The sequence below is a fragment of the Oncorhynchus gorbuscha genome, linkage group LG21 (genome assembly GCF_021184085.1).
Source record: "Oncorhynchus gorbuscha isolate QuinsamMale2020 ecotype Even-year linkage group LG21, OgorEven_v1.0, whole genome shotgun sequence".
Lineage (NCBI taxonomy): Eukaryota > Metazoa > Chordata > Actinopteri > Salmoniformes > Salmonidae > Oncorhynchus > Oncorhynchus gorbuscha.
Window position 1 is genome coordinate 30,379,066 of NC_060193.1, and position 27,939 is coordinate 30,407,004.

At 45.9% G+C, this 27,939-nt stretch overlaps 2 protein-coding genes across 2 annotated transcripts in view; one reads left to right on the top strand and one right to left on the bottom strand.

The window, feature by feature from the left end:
• Positions 1 to 2,703: 2,703 nt before the first annotated feature.
• On the bottom strand, positions 2,704 to 9,664 carry zcchc4 (zinc finger, CCHC domain containing 4). The gene is made up of 12 exons (XM_046319455.1): positions 9,489 to 9,664; positions 9,141 to 9,259; positions 7,671 to 7,753; positions 7,058 to 7,336; positions 6,744 to 6,824; positions 4,609 to 4,681; positions 4,268 to 4,519; positions 4,026 to 4,147; positions 3,692 to 3,767; positions 3,506 to 3,557; positions 3,183 to 3,333; positions 2,704 to 2,962 (listed from the first exon to the last, which is right to left on the bottom strand). The coding sequence occupies exons 1-12, from the start codon at positions 9,574 to 9,576 to the stop codon at positions 2,887 to 2,889; spliced, it is 1,452 nt and encodes a 483-aa protein (XP_046175411.1). The 5' UTR covers positions 9,577 to 9,664; the 3' UTR covers positions 2,704 to 2,886.
• A 5,328-nt stretch (positions 9,665 to 14,992) lies between these two features.
• ablim2 (actin binding LIM protein family, member 2) overlaps positions 14,993 to 27,939 on the top strand; it is a 118,854-nt gene continuing 105,907 nt past the window's right edge. Inside the window, exon 1 of the mRNA XM_046318746.1 lies at positions 14,993 to 15,353. Within this exon, the coding sequence (XP_046174702.1) occupies positions 15,344 to 15,353 (10 nt within the window). The 5' untranslated portion in view covers positions 14,993 to 15,343. The remainder of the gene's footprint in view (positions 15,354 to 27,939) is intronic.

Genomic DNA, 27,939 nt, shown 5'->3' on the forward strand with positions numbered 1-27,939 from the left:
TCGCAGACACACACACGCAGTCACCCAACGGCTGTTAACACACAATAACAGGTCCTTGGCTTGTACACCTGAGACAGAGCCAGGCTTGAATGTAGAAATATTCGGGGAATGTACCCAGTCGCTGCACACACACTCCTTGTCCTTACTAGACTCCTTCTGCCATTCTGTCACAGCACAGAAACCCCCCCCCCATCACAACCATTTCGGCCCACATGGCTATATTGGTTGCTGTCAATTTCAGGCCTGAGGCAGGCAACTGTCAACATTAGGAGCCCGAATGGGCAACATTCTCTCTACAACAGCTGTTGTTTGCCATTTTCACAGTTGGCACAGCTGTGATCGTTAGCTCCACTCAGTGTGTAGCCATTCAATAAATGATGGCTACATGAACTTCACATGAACATGGTGGTCCATGTGTCAATCAACTGGGCCTAACATCTTGCGACCAAAGTGAATTGACAGATGGGTTTTTGTAATTTTGGAAGTACCACCTTCTCATTTTGCCGGGCCACATGAGGGGAACATGAGGGGAAACCCTGGTGCAAGCGCCACAGCAGGAGAAGGGAAATAACGCGCTCGACTCTTATTCTTCGAGGCAACAAATGGAAAGGTGCTTGGAATCAAAAATAGGAAGAAATGCCAGCACAGTACCACAACGACAGGTAGAGAAAGAGAAGCACGTCGCATCAATTGAATTAAAACCGAATCCACCCGAGGTGTTTACAAAGGACTCACACAAGGGCTTTGTGTGGCCTGGCAAGGACGTCGTCCATTTACAAGATCCTGGACCAAAACACGATTCATATCCACAGGGTCCATAACAGGTTCTGAAATACCAGATAATTAAGTGGACATTATGACAACTGAGAGGAGATACGGGGGGGACAGACCGGGCAGTCTGTGTGCGTGTGTCCCCACGCATCCTGTTCTTTCATCTCTATTCTGATCCACTTCTCTTTCTACTCCTTCTCATCCCTCTAACCGGTCCCAGTAGTGGTTTGATGTGGGAGGGAAAAAAGAGAAAAGATTAAACAGATTTATTGAATTCGTCGGGAGAAGAGACAGTCCATTCAACCACAGTTAATCACAGATCAAATTCGTTTTTTTTTCTCTCTGAACCCAGACTCATTTCCAACTCATAGAGAGGCAGACATCAGATATAGATCTGTTTACCATTTGAAACACCAGTCAGCCCTGTTCAGCTTCAAATGGTCTGCTGGCCATTCACTCTCTTCCTCCTCGCTGTCTCTCGCTCTTTCCAGTCACGGTCTCCCTTTTCGGTCTCAGAGGAAGTGTGCCTGACAACTTCAGTCTTGCTCATTTAATGTGGATGATTGGCCAGGAAATGATTGACACAGACCAGTAAAACTGGATGTATGGAGTAGCCCAAAGGGACACTGTATCCACTGCACAGGAACTTCAGGGCGTCAGAGCAATTTGAGAATTGATCTCTGCTCAGCTCACTGAAGCAAGGTTGTCCTGAAGAGACCGCTCTACCTCTGAGGAAGAACATTGGGCTGTGTGTGTGTTGGAGCGGGCGGTCGCTCACTTCCCTGTGTGTTATGGCTCACTGTGAATCTCTCTTCGTTCCATCTTCCCCATGAATATATGTATGAATCTGTCTGTGTGTGTTCTATTGCTCCCTTGTCCCCATGCAGTGGCCGGTGTGTGTGTGTGTGCATGTATGCTCAGTGTCACTTCCGATCAGGGTCTGAGTAAGGTCTTTATGTCCACTCACTGCATTCACTGAAAACACATCAATGAGACGTTCGGATAAGGTTAGGCGGAAGCCACAAGAGGCTACTGGGGGGGGCTCGTAATAATGTCCGGTACGAAGCGAATGGCATCAAACACATGGAAACCATGAATGATACCATTCCACTCCAGCGATTAACACGAGCCCGTTCTCCCCAATTAAGGTGCCGGCAACCTCCTGTGGTGGAAGGGAATGGTGTCCATGACCGCTACGGGAAGTCATTCTGCCCCCATGTGGCTTACCAAGGAACTCAATGAAAATCTATTTATGAGTCACTCCAGTTCATACGAATGTGCATTTCTAATTCCAATGCATATCGGGTAGATTCAACGTCTCGTCACCAGTTGGCCTTGGAATGAAATCTCTGCAGTAACTTTTGTTCCAAGGCAGCATTCACATCTCATCTTTTACACTGTTATTCAGCAACCAAACACTAAATGCACCGAGATCCCACAACTATTCCGGAGGGTTCTGAAAGCACCCCTGTTGTCTGTTGATTGCCTGCGTTCCTTTTTCTTGGAAGGACATGACTTGAATCTTTAAAAATGTCAGTCCAGAGCCGCATGGAACGGATAAAGGAATCCTTTTTCTTAACTTCCGTATCGTATAGTCTGCCCGCGGGGCAGCGGGGGGCGTTTTTATCCCTCCAACTTGAGCACAGAACTAAAAGGTCATGTCCTTCACCTATTTTGTGACATAAGAGATGTCCTAAAGGCGCCGTTCTAGTTTCACACATACATCCAGACAGGTATATTGACGCCGTGGCAGATACCTACTTGCGGAAACATCCAGCAAATCATCTCAAGTGAAGACTAGTAAACGTGCACAGAGCATTCAACTGCGCATTTTGTTCATCGTATAGACATGTTCATACGAGCACTATGGCGCAATTAGACAGGCGCATAAACCAGGAAATCAAGAATTCTGTGAAATAACATGCGATTCCATCTAGATTCGATGCTTTTATTATGCAAAAACATCATGTACAATTTAAAAAAAAGACTGTCTACAGTACAGAAACCACACATGAAAGACGACTAGCTCTCAATAGCAACTTCACATCTGCTACACACACACACACACACACACATCTCCCTTGCTGTCTGATTAGGAGAGTGGGATCATGGGACTTATTCTGTAGTCTTCTTCAACTTGTTGGCTCTGCGCTGGGCCCCAGACGTCCTCTTGGAATTCATGGCCTTGAATCTACACACACAGAGACAGAGAGAAAGTTGACACACTCACACGTCAGACAGGCAAACAACCCGTACGAACACTAGTCGTTTAGACTGCATCAACACTGTACCGACATGGATAGCACAGGCACTACAGATTAGTGTCTTGGGAAATACGTCGCGTCAGCCCTGTGCTCGTCTGTGTGTTTAAGGGTTGTGTCTGGGTATATGACACAGGTAGTAAAACTCACTTGTTATCAGTCCTCCGTTTGTCTTTGAGGGGGCAGGCTCTGCGCTTGTGCTTCAGACTGCCACAGTTGAAACAGCCTTCCAGACCTGGGCTATTCCCACAGGGGTGGTCTGGGAGGGCACAGCGGGCACAGGACTGGCAGTGGCGCCAGGCTGGGGAGGTGATGAGAGGGCAGAGGTACCAATCAGACCATCACTCCAACCAAAATATGAACATCGGGGTTTGACCGGGTGGGGTGGCTCAGTTGGTAGTATGATAAAGTACAAAAAACAACAACATATGCATTCACAACTGTAAGTCGCTCAGAGTCGATGGGATACTCACATGGCTTCACGCACTTCTGACACTCTGAGCAATGCTTCCACACTCTCCCGTCCTGGAAGAGCAAAGGAGACAAAAATGACGAAAAGCCTGATCGGTTGTGAAAAGTGCCACCGAGAAGCTAACCATTTCATCAAGTTGAAACTGTGCAACCTTACTTTTCCCAGCCTGCGACAGGGAAATGCATACCTTTGAAGGGCACAGGTTGCATTTAGTACAATGCTTGTTCCCAGACCACACATATCTCGCACAGACTTTGCAGAATCTAAAAGAGAAGCGAAGAGACAGACGGATGAATCTAACGTAATCGTGCCTCTGAAGAATTCCTCCAATACTTTCCCACTCCAATTAAATCTCTCATCCGACCAATGAGCTGTTAACAAATATTTTCCATCTAGGATAACATCTTACTGTAATAATGTTTTTTTGGCTCACGTGCAATAGGGAGAGGTGGGTTGTATATTAGGGAGGACGATGTCTCACGAGGTCAGGGTGTGTGTGTGTGTGTGTGTGTGTACTGCACCTGTAACCCTCCTCCCTAGGGAGGACTACGTCTCGTGGTGTCAGGTTGGTGAACAGGCGGACTGGGGACTGCTTTCTACCCGTTTTTCCATGTTTGTAGAGGGGATGGTTGTCATAGTCCACCTAGGAGTTTGAGAAAGCACCACATAAATGTATGTTATGACCCATCAGTATTCTCTAGTCATGCAAATGGGTACATTTGTGAATGCATCGGACGTCTAGAAAAAAAAAAGGGTGGGTAACCTGGTAGTCGAGCATGGTGAAAGAGGGGAAGCATTCGAGGATGCGTGGCTCAAAGAAGTAAGGGAAGATCCACACTATGGGCATCTCCACAACACCGCCCTCGGAGGTCTGCAGTTTCCGCCAGGTCTCTGAGATCTGAGAGAAACTGTGGGCCAGAGGCTTCACCAGGCCCCCGAATGGAGGGTCGGACACCATGATCACCTTCTCCCCATCTTCCTCGCTGAGGAAGGCTCGGAGGACCCCACTTGCCGCCTGTGTAAAAAAAAAAATGGATCAAAATTATTAAAAAAAAATGGATTTATCCAAAGGCTCTAAGACAAACATAAGGTTGAAACTTTTACCTCGCCTCCAAAAAAGTGATTATTGAACATGTTGTAGTGGCAGAACTCATCCGTGCCATAAAACTGGGCATATCTGGAACAGAAACAAAAATAAAAACATTACAGGTTACATTTGCTTTAAAAAAAATATATATTATAACGCCCATAGCAAGTCAATGGTTGTGTGACATTGGTTCAAGGTGGGACAACTACTGTAGTTAGCCTCCTCCTGTAGGTCAGAGAAAGTCAACAGAAGTGTATGGGTGCAAATATAACTTTACAATCTCGGTAAGATAATCACTGAAGGGCACTTAACAGCAGCACGCACACACACACACACTTTAGCTTGTCAACGGACACATTCCTTGCAGACTAACAGAACGGATCAGAAACAGGAAGTGTGAGCATCTCGGAAACATACTGCACATTATGATTATGCAAACATCTATTTGGGGGGGGGGGGGGGGGGATTATAGGGCACAGAACGCTGCACGATAGTCCTATACACTAATAAATGACCACTCATTTGTGAACGTCGAGTCAAGAAAGCATTCATTCAAGAGCCATCCTGCAGTCAGCGATCCTGCTAGTTGTTTGACGATTTTGTAGAATGACCTGTATTTTTTGATGATCATGAAAGCATGGAGAAAGCAGAGACGCCTCGAGATCAGATACCAGCCTCCTAAAGCCAGAGGCACTAGTTCACCTTCATAATACAAATCACACTGTCAACACATTGCTAGAAATTATTTGGATTTAAGACACAACCACATATTGAATGAAGGGGGATCGTCGGTGCACAACGGTAGCGAATAGATTTTTGCGGGCGCGTCTTCAATGCATGTGATTACTAAACTGACAAGTGTGTACGTCTTTCCTAAGCCACGGCAAAGAACGACCCAATAACCGATGGTCAGAGACTGGGTGGTGTCCTCTGTTCCAGATTTTTCTCTCAGCCCAGAGTGGTGCCATGGCTCCCCCTGCAGAATATCAAGAAGTACTACAGGAAAAGAGACGAGAGAGGAGCACCCCTCTCAAATCAAAACAGTCATCTGCGTTGCTCGGTTAGGTTGTCAACAAGGTAGCACGGTGCTTCATCCGGAAACATACAACGTCTCTTTCCCATAAAAATCTAAGTTCTACATTCTCAAACTAGTTTTCATTGGGAGGGCAGATATAAAATGCTTTATCACTTTTGCACGTGAAAACAGAATCCTACTCATTACTCCACATGCTGAAATGACGTCCCTTTTGTTTTGAGCCGACTTCACCGTGGGCTTTGACTGGGGCACCCGACTCACGCCCGAGAGGTCACCCGGTTCCAAAACTAATGCAATCAACTTCCACCTGGTGCAAAACACGCCTACCAGGGCGCCCAGGACAGATCCATCGAATCCCCTCATCGTCTCGGTCTCCTCCCCTGTGACCATTCATAGGCAGACCTGCCATAGCCAATGACAGTTACAGGAGAGGGACGAGGCATATGCTTCTCTGGCCCACCCCTGTCCCCCCCAGAGCACCCCCTCCAGTTCGACCACGGCTGCTACGCACTCGACTCTGCTGCCGCGACAATGGGCCAACGTCCGCTGCTGCTCCGCCTGGGCTGTGGGCGTGGCCTACAGCTGCCTGGACAGAAAGGGGCGGGACAAAGGTGCCAAGCTGGGGGCTGAACAGGAACTCGTGGCGCCTCGGGATGGGCGTCTCTCCGCCTGGCAAAACGACAGGTCCGCGTGGCCTGCTCCACCAGCGGGCGAGCTGTGCCAGGTAGGGTGGGCGAACTACGAGAAGGGCAACCTGGCATTTTAGGACGCCGATACGATGAAGGCGCTGCAGGAGACTTCTGCAGCCCCGATGCCCGTGTTTGACAGGGTAAATCGTAGGTTCACGGAGCCCCTCTACCCTGTGTTCCGCCTCCTAAGGCCACCGGAGGGACAGGCGTGGGCCGGTCATATGGAGATACGGGACGTCAACACTCCCATCACAATCCATAAACGTTAATAAGCGTCGCTCAAAAAGCAATAAGTGCATTCATGTACCATTTAAAGTGTGTGCTCAGCTCTAAATTCTTTCGATGCCTGTTTTGGTCACTCATCGCAAATGCTCATCGCTGTAAAATATTATCTATGCATTGTGTGATCCAATAAAGTAAAACTGACCTGAAGTCAATGTCCAGTAGCAGACTCTTCATGGGGTCACTCTTGCCCTCCTGATTTCTTAGCTTGATCAGCTCATGGAGTCTGGAAGAAACAGTGAATTAAACAATCAATCATACATAAAACCCTGAGCATAACAAAGCACTTGAATCTAATCTAAAATAAAAACAGGCCATGTTCAAGAAAACACTCTGGAATGGAGTGAAACGGGGAGGTACCGTGTGAACCAAACGGGCAAAAACAAAAACTAGAATTAACACAATCTCCGTTTAATCAAAGCGACAGGCAAAAAGACTCAATTAAATCAAACCCCTCACCTGGGTGTTCCGACACAGAGCACCTTCCTGTAGCCCAGTTTGGCCAGAGTATCCAACAGGAAGTGACAGCTGCGGTCGGTAAACAAGTACTGGGCGTTACTCTTCTTGTTCTCCAGCGGTTTGAGCATTAGACTGGGCCTGCTCAGCCGGGCCTCTGTGATGTCATCAGCCTGCGACATCTTGTGAGAAGCGTGGATTTCCCATTCCCCTGGTAGGAGGAGGAGCTGACAGTCCTGGCAGAACCTCCTTCCTAGGGAGAGGGCAAGAAACCTTCTGAACCTGGATTGGAAAGAAGAAAGAAACATTTTAATAGTAGTTGTAGCAGTATTTTATTATTAGTTGTAGATCTATTAGTAGTTGTACAACAACTTTTAATGCTGTTATTGTAATTAGACAGTAGTTGACATCTTATTCTTGTTACTAAGCATTTGTTCTAAATTTCACGTGAAAACGAGACTCATCTCAAGAGATCAAGGATCTTTCTGGCATATTAATTTTAAAAAAAATAGGTACTTACAATGGAGCTGCTATCCACACACCTATTCTGTTCCATTCTAACGTGGAATGGAACCGTGGATAGAGCCCCCTTACAGGTCAAGTGTAGGCCATTTACCTGGAGCAGTACTCCTGATGGGTAAAAGGAGGCATCTTTGACCGGTTCTCCTCCTCTCTGGCCAAAAGCCTGGCCTCAGACACCTACAACACAGACGCTCAAGTCACACACTTGGTGAAAAATAGGAGAGTGTAGCAAGCCACCTGCACGACCAGACGCACAGGTACTGCATTGCGGTCAACCAACGGTTGCATGCCACACCACCGACTGTGCAGTTGGGCATCAGATGGCACACATGTGTTTAGCAGGATTTAGGCTTTGTAAGATCTGGCATGTGTCTGCAATGTCGTCGGTGAAGAACTCAACAGAGGACTTCCAATAAGTCAAAGGAATCAATTAAGGTACCATTAAAAAAAGCACTTTTAGGCTATAGTCAAAAAATATAACGTTTACATTTTTTTAAAGGACTGTGTCAGTTTACCATTTACACCGTCAAACTCTATGACATGCACCTACTGTAATGAAATCTGACTATGGAATTCTTGCTACATTTGGTGCTAATGAAGGGCCAGAAGAGTCGACTGAACTAAAGATCGATGCTGGAAAGTGGTTTGCTTTGCTGCAGTCCCTGAACATGTCCAAACCCACCTGAGTGGCCATCAGGAACTTTTGACGAGGTAGCTAAGCCACTACATATACAGTGCATTCGGAAAGTATTCAGACCCCCCGACTTTCCACGTTTTGTTACATTACAGCCCTATTGATTGGGAAGGACAATTGAATAAATTTGTCCTCCCCAATCAATCAGCACACAATAGCTCATAATCACAAAGAAAAAAAACAGGTTGACAATTTTGCAAATGTATATATACGTTTAAAAAAAAACAGAAATATTTACAGAAGTAGTCAGAACCTTTATTCAGTACTTGGTTGAATCACCGTTGGCAGCGATTACAGCTTTGAGTCTTCTTGGCGATGACGCTACAAGCTTGGCACATCTGTATTTTGGAGAGTTTCTCCCATTCTTCTTTGCATATCCTCTCAAGCTGTTAGTTGGATGGGGCACGTTGCTGCACAGAGTTCTTGGTGGGTTTTAAACGTCTTCCGTTTAAGAATAATGGAGGCCACTGTGTTCTTGGGTTACCTTCAACGCTGCAGACATTTTTTGGTCCTTTTCCCAGATATGTGCCTCGACACAATCCTGTCGGAGCCCCACAACCTCATGGCTTGGTTTTTGCTTTCTTTCCAAATAATATCCAATCAACTGGATTTAACACAGGTAGACTCCAAACAAGTTGTAGAAACATCTCAAGGATGATCAATGATAATAGGATGCACCTGAGCTCAATTTCGAGCCTCATAGCAAAAGGTCCGAATACTTATGTAAATGAAAAGTTTCCGTTTTAAATGTAATACATTTGATAAAATACTTAACTTTGTGTCTGAATACTTTCCGAATGCAGTGTGTGTAAGCCAACTATATTTGCCAGTAAATAACATTTAAAAAAGCTAGCTAGTTAACTCGGTTACCTTATCATCTTCCCACTGAAAGAAATTGCATTCTTTTCTGTCTCTGCACGCTGAGCAGGCATAAAACCTCCGGCCTTTCTCCTCTCCTTTGCAGACCTTCTCAAACAACAAAGTTGGACCTGCATGGGGCAAGAACATCTGCATTACAGTATGCATACTTCACCAAAGAATTCCTTTTTCAGATGTCAATGGTAAAACACAACTTATAATAATATAGCTAGCTTTGGACTGTAGTTAGCTAGATAGTATCTAACGTTATATAATGGATTCATATGGCCCTTTCCCAAACCTAGCTAAGTAGACGCTAGCTAGCTAACATTGCAATCATTCAGACATTTGGGTACTTACCATGCACACAGGATGGTGCTTTTCTGTCTCCCTGTTGAAGGACGATCTCTATTCCAAAGCCGTCTTCATCTGATTCTTTTAGTTGCATGTTCGTAAAAAGTAGCGTAACCAAATATATTTGCTTGATCAAAATATTATACGCATGTCTCTCCTGCCATGCTGTCAGTCGCGAATAATCGACGTCACTCAAGGCAACGCCCCTCTATATCACGTTACGTAGTTTTTTTCTTCTTCGATAAGGTTTAACGGCGGTTGGTAATCCAAAAAATGAAGCATTACCGCCACCTACTAGACTGGAGTATAACTCCCTTATACTTTGCTTGAAAAATCAATAAACAAATACCCTACTACCTAACACGACAATTACAAAAAAATACAAAAATCACCCCCCCTACTCCACTATTTAAATCGATTTAGTCCTACCTCAGACCAACAACCTGAAAGGATGGGACACCACTGCTTAACACACCCTGTAACTCTTCTGATGTCAAGTGTCGCACAACGAAATACCTCACTACAGCTGCCACCACAACCTCTATTTTCTGCTATTTACATTACATTCCTGCAGTACAGTTGATAACCAATGCTATACATACTAAAAATCCAATCTTACTGAAACATATATCACTTGTTGGCCTATCCCTCTGTACTGGTATAGATATACTACTCACACCAATTCCTCTCAGGATCCCTCCCCTTGACCCATCTTCCTCTACTTTCTTCACCGCCTCAGCATATGACAACTTCTGCACTACTCTGACCCTGGATACCTCAACCTGCCCCTCACGCACTGGACATTTCTGATATCCAGCCCATGGGCACCCCTATAATTAACACATACCACTACTTTCCCCAATGATACACATTATTTTGTCTCATGCCCTTCTGCACACTTCTCACACCTAGGAACCTCCCTCCTACACACTGCAGCCCATAAGCTTGACACATCTAACAACGCAATGTATTTGGCACAAAGAGCTAGTACAGTGTTGTGTCTTTGGCTATGCCGGATTAAGTGATATGACATGCTATTCTATAAAATAATTTCTCTGTAATTAATATTACCTGATTGAGCTAATCAGGTAAATGTAATTAACTAGAAAGTCGGGGCACCACAAAATAATATTTATAGAGCTGTTATCTTCCGAATAAACTCTTCATAGTAATATTTTATATCAATATCAGTCAATATTATTCGTCACCTTATTTCAGTCTCATCTGAAAGTTGTACATTCTTGGAAACCTGGCTAACAAGTTGAATCAGCAATAGAAAATTGGGTTTAATTATGTATTTACTAAATACCTAACTAATCACACAGAATTACATATACACAGAATGAACCATACATTGATTACAAATTATGTCATAAAGGAAAACGTCCCTAGCGGATGGAACAGATATGACAGCTGGTTACCCAAAGAAAAGGGGGCTGGGTTTGAGTGAAAGAGCGGGAAGACTGAAGAACAAAGGGAGAAGCAATGTTTCTATCGGGCCGTAGGCAGCTACTCTATCGTAAATACAGAATCTTATGCATTCTAAATTACTGCCCATTTGGAAAAGGAAAATGCAATAAATATTTACTCTGAGCTGCGCTTCGGTAGGTTGGTCGTAGATGCTGGTCGTGTTGGCCAACAGAGATCTTCCTGTCCTCGGAATAATGTCTCTGGTGGAAAATTGGATACGTTGTAGTAACGTTGTGTCCTCTCCTAGCCCACGTTTTCAAATCAAATCAAATTTTATTTGGGAAAACCCAATTGCAGCTGCTGTTGCTAACTCAATGGCTAGGAGGTATCACTTCTGTAGTGAATAAGAGTTCAAAGTTCATACAATTCGCAACCAAAGCTCACGCTAAGGTTGGCTTAGTTCTGTAGTTATTATCTGAACCCTTCTGACATCGGATGGTCATCCTAATGTACCCGGAACAGAAAGTTATATTGTGGTCAAGGCTTTATATAGGAAGGGAGAGGAGGGCGTGTTTCATAGTTTATAACCAATGTCTCTTCACGTGGGCGGGCCACTGAGTCGGGCCTAATTCACTCATGAAAACCCAAATCTCACATTTTAGAAGCTAAACAATTCCATGTGAATCTGATAACTAGAATGTGTAGACTTTCCACTGTACCGTTTATGTCATCCTATCATTGATAAGAATGTCTCAGATGACAACCGAACTGACATCATATTCATTAAGTACCAACGCATATGTTCAACTGGTTGGATTACCAAAATATTTCCCCCCAACTTCTGATGTTCCCAGAATCTCTGTTTAACAAAGGCTATTCAAGAGTCCCTCTGTAGAGTCAAGAGAGAGGGAAGGGAGAAAGGTATTTATGGGGGGGGGTCATAAACCTTACCCACAGGCCAACGTCATGACAACAGGATAACTTATGATGTAGGTACCCTAACATCACTTTGTTGGGCAAAGATTCAACATCAAAACTCAAAAGAACAGACAATGACTCTTCTGTTTCACCACTCACGCTACCCTGTCACGACGAGCATCACAAACACCGGGAATCTTCCCCTTCAGTTGGTCAACTTTGACATTTACTGCTACCCAAGTATTCACGCCTTTCAATGGCACCCTTTTCTTGAAAGCAAAACAATTCACATTTCTTGCCCCCCATTCGTTTAATGCGGAGCACCTTCTCGCTCTGACCAGCAGAAACACAAACAATTATCACGAGACCACTTCTGGTTACCCTCACTGATTCCACAGCGTCCAACTCTGTTTTCACCCACCCTAAAACCACAAATGGATCAGCCAAAAGGCAAGGGTCCACTTTTTCCAAAAACATAATTCTATTGTCACAGACTCATCTTTATCCTGACCCTCTGTGCAAACCTCAGGCTCTGAGAACTTCACCATGCCTACCACCTCAAATACGTCAACCTCATTCGCTTCCATTTCTCCTCCTGTCGTCACCTCACTCAGCTTACACTTTCTATCATTCTTCTTTAACAACCCATCTTCCTTTTCCCCACCATTTTCAAGCTCAGCCTCTTCCTCCATCTCTCTCTTAGACCTCCTCTGCCTCTCCTTTTCCATTCCTCCTCCGTATTCCAGGTATACGTCTCCTTATGATAATACTGCACTTCTCCTGACATACATCTTGTTCTTGCCTTCTCAAGGGATTCCATTTAACCGTCTGTCACAATCTCCGTACAATCAGCACGATCCCCTCTGGATGTAACTCTCAACAGTGCCTCCCACTTATAAAGCAGTTGCTTCGTCTTGATGCACTTTTTAATCGAAAGCTACCACAACGCTTTTCCATTTCAAACAAGCGCGCTCTTCCAACCACCTTCCACCGTCTCCGCTAGTCACCCACCTCCATATCGCGTTACATTGTTGCCACCCTAAAGTAGAAATAAACTCAGCAAAAAAAAGAAACATCCTCTCACTCTGTTTATTTTCAGCAAACTTAACATGTGTAAATATTTGTATGAACATAACAAGATTCAACAACTGAGACATAAACTGAACAAGTTCCACAGACATGACATGTGACTAACAGAAATGGAATAATGTGTACCTGAACAAAGGGGGGTATAAATCAAAAGTAACAGTCAGTATCTGGTGTGGCCACTAGCTGCATTAAGTGCTGCAGTGCAGCTCCTCCTCGTGGACTGCACCAGATTTGTCAGTTCTTGCTGTGAGGTGTTACTCACGCACAGAAAGAGCAGTATGGCTGGTGGCATTGTCATGCGGGAGGGTCATGCCAGGATGAGCCTGCAGGAAGGGTACCATATCAGGGAGGAGGATGTCTTCCCTGTAACGCACAGCGTTGAGATTGCCTGCAATTACAACTACCCCAGTCCGATGATGCTGTGACACACCACCCCAGACCATGATGGACCCTCCACCTCAAAATCGATCCCGCTCCAGAATTCAGGCCTCGGTGTAATGCTCATTCCTTCAACGATAAACTCGAATCAGACCCCTGGTGAGACAAAACCGCGACTCGTCAGTGAAGAGCACTTTTTGACAGTCCTGTCTGGTCCAGCGACGGTGGGTTTGTGCCCATAGGCGACATTGTTGCCTGTGATGTCTGGTGAGGATCTGCCTTACAACAGGCCTACAAGCCCTCAGTCCAGTCCTCTCTCAGCCTATTGCGGACAGTCTGAGCACTGATGGAGGGATTGTGCATTCCTGGTGTAACTTGGGCATTTGTTTTTGCCATCCATTACCTGTCCCGCAGGTGTGATGTTCGGACGTACCGATCCTGTGCAGGTGTTGTTACGCGTGGTCTGTCACTGCGAGGATGATCAGCTGTCCGTCCTGTCTCCCTGTAGCGCTGTCTTAGGCGTCTCACAGTACAGACATTGCAATTTATGGCCCTGGTCACATCTGCAGTCCTCATGCCGCCTTGCAGCATGCCTAAGGCACGTTCACGCAGATGAGCAGGGACCCTGGGCATCTTTATTTGGTGTTTTCAGAGTCAGTCAAAAGGCCTCTTTAGTGTCCCAAGTTTTCATAACTGTGACCTTGATTGCCTACCGTCTGTAAGCTGTTAGTGTCTTAATGACCGTTCCACAGGTGCATTTTCATTCATTGTTTATGGTTCATTGAACAAGCATGGGAAACAGTGTTTAATCCCTTTACAATGAGGATCTGTGAAGTTATTTGGATTTTTACGAATTATCTTTGAAAGAACGGGACGTTTATTTTTTTGCTGAGTTTATGAGGTTATGATGAACAATGTAACCAATGTTTTATCTGAAAATGTTAACTTAGTTGCAACATTGTATATTGTGCTTGTTTTCATCTGGACGAAACGGCATAGCAGCATTGCAGTAAAGCCTGCTCTTTGCCCATCAGGCCATACAAAAAGCATAGGAAAGTAAAAATCCTTAGACCTTGAATAACACTTTAGGCTACTGCAGGCTGTTCTGTATTGTACTCTATACACAGTGTTTTAAATTGTATTGATTTCTGATATATTTCAAATGAAAAATTGTTGTTTATGAGGTTATAATGAATTCCAATGATTGTGTATAATAACTCAATGAATAATTGTATTGATTATCAGTCATGGATTTTGTGCATTTCAATCACTTGAATGTTGGAAGTGAAAAGTGATGTAGGTCTTTGTAAAAATGTCTATAGGCTAATATAATAGGCCTAACATAATATGCCCATAGATAGGCCTAAAAAATGCCAACAATAATATTAGGGGAATGTACTTTTCTCTGAAGAACTAGACATCACTCCAGGCTACAGCATTGTGTCCAAAACATTGGCTGATAAATGACCGTTTTGTCTCCCTTTTTCTACGACTGATAAAAGAGCCACTTCGGGAAGAATATACACCGCCGTTGTTGCAGTGCCTCTGCTCTATCGCACAGTGCGTTCCAACACGTCTTGTTTACACTGCGTCGCGGTGGTACCACTCGGAAATTGAAGTCACTTGAAATCTGGTTTCTATTGGTATAAACGCAATTTCCCAGACGCCCTTGCTCGTGGGGAGCCCAGTGGAGCTTCTGAGGCGCTATTGATCGCCTGTTTCGAGTGATGCTCCTGCTGAAGCAGCGACGCAAGCGTCAAGCGCGACCGTGCGCCCACACCCAACCCGTGCTGTCGGAAAGGGAGTAAAACAACTACTGTGCCGCATAATACGATATTGCTATACGCCAGTATCAGCGCTAATTGACGGCGGCAGAACATTTCATAGCTTCGACATTGTACTACAGGATACATCTCTGAAGGGACATTAGGGGAGTCGACTTATTAAGCATCTTCTGCAGGGGAGGCATCATCAATGTGCTGTCTACACTCCTGACCAGAGGTGTGTAGTTGAATGAGGCTGTAGCAACTGTACATCGGATTGTGAAGAAACATCCTGCGATTACCATGAGCACAGGTAAAGTCTTATTCTAGTCTATACCAGACTGTAGTTTATATGAGCCATGCTTTGATGGTAGCAATTCTATGACAATTACCAGTTTGTATGCTGCCATTGTCATCATCCTATGGCACTATCAGCTATTACACAGCAAAGCAGTTACTGAATCAAGACATGCATAATGATAGTCATATAATATCCGTTGACAACGTTTACACTGACATGTAAAGCACGCTGCAGATACCAATCTAAGACAACGGTCCTAATTGAGCTATAGCTCTCCCACTGTGAAACACCATTTTTATGGCTTACAGTATGTGGTGTAGAAACGCCCACTAGGCGTCTACTTCCAGGCATCATTGCCTTGGCGTTATGTTGCAATGCAGTCTCCCCCACATCGACAGGGTCATCATAGCTACATTGTCTGGAGCTACAGGCTGATACGCTGGTCTCACGTGAGGACATCAGTGTTTCAAGTCTGCTATGTGTCCATCCTGTGTAATGTTATATTACCACATTTGAATGACTATGGGCATGACAAAAAGCACAGTACAGTAGCTGAACAGTTGAATAAAGAACATCATTGTTATGAACACCATCACGTCAAGAAGACTTACTGTGTGATGAGCGTAGGCATTGGTCGCCTTAAACCCGCATTCAGTTCACCCCCCTTTGGCGCCCCCTTTCGTAGGCCCGTGGATACCCCCCCCCCCCCCCCGCAAAAAAATGACGTTATTTTTATGTCACATGTTGTCACGCCCTGACCTTTAGATATCTCTGTTTTCTATATATTTTGATCAGGTCAGGGTGTGACTAGGGTGGGTACTCTAGTGTTGTATGTCTCGGGTTTTGTATGTCTAAGGTTGTTGTATGTCTAGGGGTTTTTATATTTCTATGTTGGCCTGATATGGTTCCCCATCAGAGACAGCTGTTTATCGTTGTCTCTGATTGGGGATCATATTTAGGCAGCTCTGTTTCCCACTTTCTGGTGTGGGATCTTGTCTATGTGCAGTTGCCTGTCAGCACTCGTTTGTATAGCTTCACGTTTCGTTTCGTTATTTTGTTAGTTTGTTCAGCGTACATTCATAAATAAGAATGCACGCATATGCAATAATTAAAGAGCAGCAGTAAAATAACAGTAACAAGGCTATATACAAGAGGTACCGGTACAGAGTCAATTTTAATAAATAAGAATGTACGCATACCACGCTGCGCCTTGGTCCAATCCTTATAACGATCGTGACAGAAGTGCGTGTCATCAGCCCGGTGCCACCTGTACCGGTCCCACGCATTAGCCCTCCAGTGCGTCTCCACCGTTCAGTATGTCCTGTTCCTCCTCTCCGCACTCGCCCTGAGGTGCGTGTCATCAGCCCGGTGCCACCTGTACCGGTCCCACGCACCAGGCCTCCAGTGTACCTCCACAGTCCAGTATGTCCTGTTCCTGCTCCTCGCACTCGCCCTGAGGTGCGTGTCAGCAGCCCGGTACCACCAGTGCCGGCACCACGCATCAGACCTCAAGTGCGCCTCCACAGTCCAGTACGTCCTGTGCTTCCTCCCCGCACTCACCCTGAGGTGCATGTCATCAGCCCGGTACCACCAGTACCGGTCCCACGCATCAGGCCTCCAGTGCGCCTCCACAGTCCAGAGGTTCCGGCGACAGTTCCCAGTCCAGAGCTTCCGGCAAGAGTTCCCAGTCCAGAGCTTCCTGCGACAGTTCCCAGTCCAGAGCTTCCTGCGACAGTTCCCAGTCCAGAGCTTCCTGCGACAGTTCCCAGTCCAGAGCTTCCTGCGACAGTTCCCAGTCCAGAGGTTCCGGCGACAGTTCCCAGTCCAGAGGTTCCGGCGACAGTTCCCAGTCCAGAGGTTCCGGCGACAGTTCCCAGTCCAGAGGTTCCGGCGACAGTTCCCAGTCCAGAGGTTCCGGCGACAGTTCCCAGTCCAGAGGTTCCGGCGACAGTTCCCAGTCCAGAGGTTCCGGCGACAGTTCCCAGTCCAGAGCTTCCTGCGACAGTTCCCAGTCCAGAGCTTCCTGCGACAGTTCCCAGTCCAGAGCTTCCTGCGACAGTTCCCAGTCCAGAGCTTCCTGCGACAGTTCCCAGTCCAGAGCTTCCTGCGACAGTTCCCAGTCCACAGCTTCCAGCAACAGTTTCCAGTCCTGAGCTTCCAGCGACAGTTTCAAGTCTGGAACCTCCAACGACAGTCCACAATCTTGAACCTCCAATGATCGTCCACAGTCCGGAACCTCCACCGACGGTCCACAGTCCGGAACCTCCAGCGACGGTCCACATTCCGGAACCTCCAGCGATGGTCCCCAGTCCGGGGTCTCCAGCGACAGTCCCCAATCTCGGGTCTCCGGCGATGATCCACGGTCTGGTGCCACAAAAGCGGAGGGATCAGTGTAAGCAGGGGGGACTGCGTCCAGAACCGGAGCCGGCACCAAGGGTAGATGCCCACCCGGAACCTCCCCTATAGTTTCAGGTTTACGGCCGGCAGCCTGCACCTTTGTGGGAGGGGGGGGGGGGTACTGTCACACCCTGACCTTAGATATCTCTGTTTTCTATATATTCAGGTTAGGTCAGGGTGTGACTAGGGTGGGTACTCTAGTGTTGTATGTCTAGGGTTTTGAATGTCTAGGGGTTTCGTATATCCAGGGGTTTTTGTTTTTCTATGTTGGCCTGATATGGTTTCCAATCAGAGACAGCTGCTTATCGTTGTCTCTGATTGGGGATCATATTTAGGCAGCTCTGTTTCCCACTTTCTGGTGTGGGATCTTGTCTATGTGCAGTTGCCTGTCAGCACTCGTTTGTAGAGCTTCATGTTTCATTTGGTTATTTTGCTAGTTTGTTCAGCGTACATTCATAAATAAGAATGCACGCATATGCAATAATTAAAGAGCAGCAGTAAAATAACAGTAACAAGGCTTTATACAAGAGGTACCGGTACAGAGTCAATGTGCGGGGGCACAGGTTAGTCGAGATAATCGAGGTAGTATGTATATGTACATGTAGGTAGAGTTAAAGTGACTATGCTTAGATGATAAGCAGAGAGCAGAAGCAGCGTAAAAGGGGTGGGGGAGCACTGCAAATAGTTTGGGTAGCCATTTGATTAGCTGTTCAGGAGTCTTATGGCTTGGGGGTAGAAGCTGTTAAGAAGCCTTTTGGACTTAGACTTGGAGCTCCGGTACCGCTTGCCGTGCGGTAGTAGAAAGAACAGTCTGACTAGGGTGGCTGGAGACTTTGACAATTATTAGGTCCTTCCACTGACACCGCCTGGTATAGAGGTTCTGGATGTCAGGAAGCTTGGCCCCAGTGATGTACTGGGCCATACGCACTACCCTCTGTAGTGCCTTGCAGTTGGAGGTGGAGCAGTTGCCACGTCAGGCAGTGATGCACCAGTCAGGATGCTCTTGATTGTGCAGGTGTATACGTTTTTGAGGATCTGAGGACACATGACAAATCTTTTCAGACTCCTGATGGAGAATAGGCTTTGTCATGCCCTCTTCATTAATGTCTTGGTCTGTTTGGATAGTTTGTTGGTGATGTGGACACCAAGGAACTTGAAGCTCTCAATCTGCTCCAATACAGCCCCGTCGTTGAGAATAGGGTCATGCTCGGTCTTCCTTTTCCTGTAGTCCACAATCATCTCCTTTGCCGTGATCACGTTGAGGGAGAGGTTGTTACCCTGGCACCACATGGCCTGGTCTCTGAGCTCCTCCCTATTGGCTGTCTCATCGTTGTCGGTGATCAGGCCTACCAGTATCGTCGGCAAACTTAATGATGTTATTGGAGTCATGCCTGGCCATGCTGTCATGGGTGAACAGGGAGTACAGGAGGGGACTGAGCACGGGTCCCCCGTGTTGAAGTTCAGCGTGGCAGATGTGTTGTTACCTACCCTTACCACCTGGGGCGGCCCATCAGGAAGTCCAGGATTCAGTTGAAAAGGGAGGTGTTTAGTCCCATGGTCCTTAGCTTAGTGATGAGCTTTGAGGGCACTATGGTGTTGAACACTGAGCTGTAGTCAATGAATAGCATTCTCACATAGGTTTTCCTTTTGTCCAGGTGGGAAAGAGCAGTGTGGAATGTAATAGAGATTGCATAATCTTTGGATCTGTTGGGGCGGTATGCAATTTGGAGTGGGTCTAGGGTTTCTGGGATAATGGTGTTGATGTGAGCCATGACCAGCCTTTCAAAGCACTTCATGGCTACAGACGGGTCTGTAGTGGTTTAGGCAGGTAACCTTAGTGTTCTTGGGCACAGGGACTATGGTGGTCTGCTTGAAACATGTTGGCATTACAGACTGAGTCAGGGACAGGTTGAAAATGTCAGTGAAGACACTTGCCAGTTGGTTGGTTACATGTCCTGGTAATCCTTGTGAATATTAACCTGTTTAAAGGTCTTACTCACATCGGAAACAGAGAGCATGATCACACAGTCGTCCGGAACAGCTGATGCTCTCATGCATGCTTCAGTGTTGCTTGCCTCGAAGCGAGCATAGAAGTAATTTAGCTTGTCTGGTAGGCTCGTTTCACTGGGCAGCTCTCGGCTGTGCTTCCTTTTGTAGTCAGTAATAGTTTGCAAGCCCTGGCACATAAGACGAGCGTTGAGGCCAGTGTAGTATGATTCATTCTTAGTCCTGTATTGATGCTTTGCCTGTTTGATGGTTCATCGGAGGGCATAGCGGTATTTCTTATAAGCGTCCGGGTTAGAGTTCCGCTCCTTGAAAACGGCAGCTCCACTCTTTAGCTCAGTGTGGATGTTGCCTTTAATCCATGGCTTCTGGTTGGGGTATGTACGTACGGTCACTATGAGGATGACGTCATCGATACACTTATTTCAATTATTGATTATCAAACGACCACCCCTCATTACTGTCAAACGCTCCCTAAAACACTTCAGTGAGCAAGCCTTTCTTATCAACCTGGCCCGGGTATCCTGGAAGGATTTTGACCTCATCCCGTCAGTAGAGGATGCCTGGTTGCTCTTTAAAAGTGGTATCTTTTTCAAACAGAAATTTGCATCCTGTAGCACTAATTCCTAAAAGTTTTGGGACACTGTAAAGTCCATGGAGAATAAGAGCACCTCCTCCCAGCTGCCCACTGCACAGATGCTAGGAAACACTGTCACCGACGATAAATCTACGATAATCGATCATTTCAATAAGCATTTTCTACGGCTGGCCATGCTTTGCACCTGGCTACCCCTACCCCGGCCAACAGCTCTGCACCCCCCGCAGAAACTTGCTCAAGCCTCCCATCCCCCGCTTCTCCTTCACCCAAATCCAGACAGCTGATGTGAAAAATCTGGATCCCTACAAATCAGCTGGGCTAGACAGTCTGGACCCTCTCTTTCTAAAAATTATCAGCCGAAATTGTTGCAACCTCTATTACTAGCCTGTTCAACCTCTCTTTCGTATCATCTGAGATCCCCAAAGATGGAAAGCTGTCAGAGCAGCTTACTGATCTCTGTACCTGTACACAGCCCATCTGTAAATATCACACCCAACTACCTCATCCCCATATTGTTATTTTTAATGTTTCCTTTTTTGCACCCCAGTATCTCTACTTGCACATCATCTTCTGCACATCTATCACTCCAGTGTTAATGCTAAATTGTAATTATTTAGCCTCTATGGCCTATTTATTGCCTTACTTCCCTAATCTTACTACATTTGCACACACTGTACATATATTTTTTCTATTGTGTTATTGACTATACGTGTGTTTATCCCATATGCAACTCTGTGTTGTTGTTTTTAATCGCACTGCTTTGCTTTATCTTGGCCAGGTTGAAGTTGTAAATGAGAACTTGTTCTCAACTGGCCTACCTGGTTAAATAAAGGTGAAATAAAAAATAAATAAATGTGGTGTATTCCTCAATGCCATGATAAGAATCCCGGAACATATTCCAGTCTGTGGTAGCAAAACAGTCCTGTAGCTTATCATCTGTGTCATCTGACCACTTCTTTATTGACCGAGTCCCTGGTGCTTCCTGCTTTAGTTTTTGCTTGTAAGCGGGAATCAGGAGGATAGAATTATGGTCTGATTTGCCAAATAGAGGGCGAGGGCGAGGGAGAGCTTTGTATGTGTCTGTGTGTGTGGAGTAAAGAGTTTTTTTTCCATCTGGTTGCAAATTTAACATGCTGGTAGAAATGAGGTAAAACAGATTTTAAATTTCCCTGCATTAAAGTCTCCAGCAACCACTAGGAGCGCCGCCTCTGTATGAGCGTTTTCCTGTTTGTTTATGGCCTTATGCAGCTCATTGAGTGCAGTCTTAGTGCCAACATCGGTTTGTGGTGGTAAATAGACAGCGACAGAAAATAAAGATGAAAACGTCTTGGTAAATTGTATGGTCGACAGGTTATAATTTTTGTACCTTTATTTAACTAGACAAGTCAGTTAAGAACAAATTCTTATTTACAATGACCGCCTAGGAACAGAAGGTTAACTGCCTTGTTCAGAACGACAGATTTTACCATGTCAGCTCGGGGATTCGATCTACCAACCTTTCAGTTACTGGACCCCCGCTCTAACCACTAGGCTACCTCAGGCGAGCAAAACCTCGAGTCTTCCTTATTATTAGATTTCGTGCACCAGCTGTTGTTTACAAATATACATAGACAGCCACCCCTTGTCTTACCGGAGGCAGCTGTTCTATCTTGCCGATGCAGCGTAAACCCTGCCAGCTGTATGTTATCCGTGTTGTCGTTCAGCCACGACTCTGTGAAACACAAGATATTACAGTTTTTAATGTCCCTTTGGTAGGATATTTGAGATCGTAGCTCATCTATTTTGTTATCCAATGATTGTACGTTGGCTAATAGGACGGATGGTAGAGGCAGATTACCCACTCGGATCCTTACAAGGCACCCCGACCTACGTCCCCGATATCTCTGTCTCTTTCTTGTGGAAATGATGGGAATTTGTGCCTTGTCGGGTGTCTGAAGTACATCCTTCGTGTCCGACTCATTAACAAAAAAATCTTTGTCCAGTGCGATGTGAGTAATCGCTGTCCTGATATCCAGAAGCTCTTTTTCGGTCATAAGAGACGGTGGCAGAAACATTATGTACAAAATAAGTTACAAATAACGTGAAAATACACACACAATAGCAATTTCTAAATGTGGTTGTGTATCAGCAGTTTCTCTTGCCATGTCAGTCACTGACCACACTCAGAAGGGTCGGTCATAACATCCGGTTTTCAGGGGAAATGGAAAGAGAGACTGCGACGCGACATCTGCTTCCGGACCTTAATAAGAGGGAAGTCGGTAGGTGCATCCCAATATGGTGACCGGAGTATGGGCAAGTGAGTGGGTATGTCGAAAGGAAAGTAATGGGCGTGTGGAAAGGAGTGGGTGTGTCGAAAGCGCTCTGCTATAGGTTAGACAGGTTTTTAATATTATTTTATTTGACCCCCTTTTTCATGGTATCCAATTAGTAGTAGTTACTGTCTTGCCTCATCGCTGCAACTCCCATACGGACTTGGGAGAGGGGAAGGTCAAGAGCCATGCGCCCTCTTTCTTAACACGCAACTACCATACATTGAGATAGCGTACCGCAAGAGTTTGAACTTCTGTTTTTAAGCCAGAGGATGAGCCTGAGTCGTATTTTATTGTTAGTTTTATACAAATAACTGTACATTTTCAGTTATAAAATTGAGAATTGTTTTAGTTTTTGATGGGTGTATTTTTGCTTCATGCATTGTATACATGTGCTTACTGTGACTGTCACCCTGATATTGGCTACTAGGTAGCTACTTCCCATGTGTCCTCGTCTTGTTGCCGTTCATGCCCTCCCCATTGAGCAGTAGATTGTATTTTTGTATGTATCAAGGTGACATCTCAATCAATCAATCAAATGTATTTATAAAGTCCTTCTTACATCAGCTGAGGTCGCAAAGTGCTGTACAGAAACCCAGGATAAAACCCCAAACAGCAAGCAATGCAGGTGTAGAAACAGTCACTAGGAGAAACTCCCTAGAAAGGCCAGAACCTAGGAAGAAACCTAGAGAGGAATCAGGCTATGAGATTATAACAGAACATGGCCAAGATGTTCAAATGTTCATAGATGACCAGCAGGGTCAAATAATAATAATCACAGTGGTTGTAGAGGGTGCAACAGGTCAGCACCTCAGGAGTAAATGTCAGTTGGCTTTTCATAGCCGGTCATTGAGAGTATATCTACCACTCCTGCTGTCTCTAGAGAGTTGAAAACAGCAGGTCTGGGACAGGTAGCACATCTGGTGAACAGGTCAGGGTTCAATAGCCACAGGCAGAACAGTTGAAACTGGAGCAGCAGCATGACCAGGTGGACTGGTGACAGCAAGGAGTCCGCAGGCCAGGTAGTTGTCGTGTCTTTGGCTATGCCGGATTAAGTGATATGACATGCTATTCTATAAAATCATTTCTCTGTAATTAATATTACCTGATTGAGCTAATCATGTAAATGTAATTAACTAGAGTCGGGGCACCACTAAATAATATTTCTAGAACTGTTATCTTCCGAATAAACTCTTAAAGAGCTAGTAATATTTTACATCAATAGCAGTCAATATTAATCATCACCTTAATTCAGTCTCATCTGAAAGTTGTAAATTCTTGGTTATCTTCACGAACCCTGGCTAACAAGTTGAATCAGCAATACAAAATTGGGTTTAATGATTTATTTACTAAATACCTAACTAATCACACAGAATTACACATACACATAATTAATCATAACTTGATTTCAAATGACGTCATAAAGGAAAACGTCCCTAGCGGGCGGAACAGATATGACAGCTTGTTACACAAAAGAAAACGGGCTTGGTTTGAGTGAAAGAGCTATCGTAAATACAGTATCTTATGCATTCTAAATTACCGCCCATTTGGAAAAGGAAAATGCAATAAATATTTACTCTGAGCTGCGCTTCAGTAGGTTGGTGGTAGATGGAAGGCCGTGTTGCCAAACCGAGTCCTTTGTCCTTTGAAGAATGTCTACGTTGTAGTAACGTCGTTGTGTGATAGAGGGGATACTCTGTCTGTTCCTTCCTAACCCTCGTTTGCAGCTGCTGTTGCTAACTCAACGGCTAGGAGGTATAGTTCAATAATAGTAGTTCAAAGTTCATACCATTCACAACCAAAGCTCACGCTGATGTTGACTTCGTTCTGTAGTTATGATCTGAACCATTCTGACATGTTTTGTTAGTCGTCCTCACATCCTCGGAACAGGCGGTTATATTGTCGTCAAGGCTTTATATAGGAAGGGAGAGGAGGGCGTGTTTGAAAAGTTTTATAACCCATGTCCCTTCACAGGGGCGGGCCACTGATTGAGCAGAGCCCTAACCTTATGAAAACCCAAATCTCACAGGAGGGGTCGGGAGACACTGTGGCCCCGTCCGACGATACCCCCGGACAGGGCCAAACAGGCAGGATATAACCCCACCCACTTTGCCAAAGCACAACCCCCACACCACTAGAGGGATATCTCCAACCACCAACCTACCATCCTGAGACGAGTATAGCCCACAAAGAACTCTCCCATGGCACAACCCAACATCTAAATGGTTATCAATATTAGTTACTTATTGTGTTTGTTGCTATCCTACTTGAAATAAAATCATGGTGAGAGAAAAAAAATGGCCATGTTGGCTACTGCCTGTGACACGACCGTGATACCCAGTAGGAAGCACTTCCAAGTCGGCAGGCACGTCGATACAACACCGGTGCCCTTGTCACCGGCTTATTGACTCATCATGCAGCCCAATCAGCCACGCAAAACGGTCTTGAGTGGCAACACATCTGCCCAATTAGCTCATTCGCTTTCCATATACCCATGGCTTTCGACACACCCACTCACCCATACTCAAGCTGCTATATTGGGCTGCGGTTACATGCTTTAAGAAAGCAACACTCCATCTTAACTCTTCCTCCACATTTACTGGATGAGTAGAACAGTGAAGACGATAACCTCACCCGACAGTTTTTTTTCTCTCTCTCATCAGGTCAAGAAAGAAAGAAACGCCTTATACGTTAGGCTGGTCACTGACAGTCATTAGATTAGCCCCTGTCAACTAACATTTTTCCGATTGGTCAGTTAGTCTAGCGGCCAGCTATCTAAACTTGTACCAGTCATGGTCGAAATTACCGACCGGGGGGGCCCCGAATTCATTTTGTTAGTCACTCTCACTCAGATATCATGTTAAAAATTGCTAACATTTCTATCCACCAATGGCATAATGTGTAGAATTGCAAGAAATGAACTCTAAAACTGATTCCAGCCTTCCATAGCTCCTCCCACCAGTCTCCTCTGGTAGGTACGTAGACCCCTGAGCCACTGCGCCCCCTCATGATGACTTTAGATTTTTTTGTGGCCCCCACCCCCATCAAAGTTACCCATCCCTGGCCTATGGGATCCAAATAATAATAGATTTGATGAAATCAAGAACGTAGAAGCTGTCCGAGCTGCCTCTCACTACTGAGACAGAGCAGAGGCATGACACAAGCAACAGCTTTAATGTGGTACAGACTTACTTCCGGCGCCGACAGAGATGGCCGCCTTGCTTCGCGTTCCTAGGAAACTATGCAGTTTTTTGTTTTTTTACGTGTTATTTCTTACATTGGTACCCCAGGTCATCTTAGGTTTCATTACATACAGTCGAGAAGAACTACTGAACATAAGAGCAGTGTCAACTCACCATCAGTACAACCAAGAATATGACTTTCGCGAAGCGGATCCTGCGTTCTGCCTTTCACCCAGGACAACGGAATGGATCGCAGCCGGCGACCCCAAAAAATGACTTCGAAAAAGGGGAAAACGAAGCGGTCTTCTGGTCAGACTCCGGAGACAGGCACATCGTGCACCACTCCCTAGCATTCTCCTCGCAAATGTCCAGTCTCTTGACAACAAGGTTTATGAAATCCGAGCAAGGGTAGTATTCCAGAGGGACATCAGAGACTATAACGTTCTTTGCTTCACGGAAACATGGCTCACTGGAGAGACGCTATCGGAGACGGTGCAGCTAGCTGGTTTCTCCACGCATCGCGCCGACAGAAACAAACATCTTTCTGGTAAGAAGAGGGGCGGGGGCGTATGCTTTATGGTTAACGTGACGTGGTGTGATCATGACAACATACAGGTACTCAAGTCCTTCTGTTCACCTGATTTAGAATTCCTCACAATCAAATGTAGACCGCATTACATTTACATTTTACATTTACATTTAAGTCATTTAGCAGACGCTCTTATCCAGAGCGACTTACAAATTGGTGCATTCACCTTATGACATCCAGTGGAACAACCACTTTACAATAGTGCATCTAAATATTTTAAGGGGGGGAAGGGGGTGAGAAGGATTACTTTATCCTATCCTAGGTATTCCTTAAAGAGGTGGGGTTTCAGGTGTCTCCGGAAGGTGGTGATTGACTCCGCTGTCCTGGCGTCGTGAGGGAGTTTGTTCCACCATTGGGGAGCCAGAGCAGCGAACAGTTTTGACTGAGCTGAGCGGGAACTGTACTTCCTCAGTGGTAGGGAGGCGAGCAGGCCAGAGGTGGATGAACGCAGTGCCCTTATTTGGGTGTAGGGCCTGATCAGAGCCTGGAGGTACTGAGGTGCCATTCCCCTCACAGCTCCGTAGGCAAGCACCATGGTCTTGTAGCGGATGCGAGCTTCAACTGGAAGCCAGTGGAGAGAGCGGAGGAGCGGGGTGACGTGAGAGAACTTGGGAAGGTTGAACACTAGACGGGCTGCGGCGTTCTGGATGAGTTGTAGGGGTTTAATGGCACAGGCAGGGAGCCCAGCCAACAGCGAGTTGCAGTAATCCAGACGGGAGATGACAAGTGCCTGGATTAGGACCTGCGCCGCTTCCTGTGTGAGGCAGGGTCGTACTCTGCGGATGTTGTAGAGCATGAACCTACAGGAACGGGCCACCGCCTTGATGTTAGTTGAGAACGACAGTTTGTTGTCCAGGATCACGCCAAGGTTCTTAGCGCTCTGGGAGGAGGACACAATGGAGTTGTCAACCGTGATGGCGAGATCATGGAACAGGCAGTCCTTCCCCGGGAGGAAGAGCAGCTCCGTCTTGCCGAAGTTCAGCTTGAGGTAGTGATCCGTCATCCACACTGATATGTCTGCCAGACATGCAGAGATGCGATTCGCCACCTGGTCATCAGAAGGGGGAAAGGAGAAGATTAATTGTGTGTCGTCTGCATAGCAATGATAGGAGAGACCATGTGAGGTTATGACAGAGCCAAGTGACTTGGTGTATAGCGAGAATAGGAGAGGGCCTAGAACAGAGCCCTGGGGGACACCAGTGGTGAGAGTGCGTGGTGAGGAGACAGATTCTCGCCACGCCACCTGGTAGGAGCGACCTGTCAGGTAGGACGCAATCCAAGCGTGGGCCGCGCCGGAGATGCCCAACTCGGAGAGGGTGGAGAGGAGGATCTGATGGTTCACTGTATCGAAGGCAGCCGATAGGTCTAGAAGGATGAGAGCAGAGGAGAGAGAGTTAGCTTTAGCGGTGCGGAGCGCCTCCGTGATACAGAGAAGAGCAGTCTCAGTTGAATGACTAGTCTTGAAACCTGACTGATTTGGATCAAGAAGGTCATTCTGAGAGAGATAGCGGGAGAGCTG

Bases quoted from the DNA above. Each gene is read 5' to 3' on its own strand.
- zcchc4 (XM_046319455.1), bottom strand. From the start codon at position 9,576: ATGCAACTAAAAGAATCAGATGAAGACGGCTTTGGAATAGAGATCGTC. The intron at 4,520-4,608 runs GTAAAAGTTTCA...TTTTTTACACAG, and splicing joins ATCACTTTTTTGGAGGCGAG to GCGGCAAGTGGGGTCCTCCG. The intron at 3,558-3,691 runs GTATGCATTTCC...TTGCTCTTCCAG, and splicing joins GCAACCTGTGCCCTTCAAAG to GACGGGAGAGTGTGGAAGCA.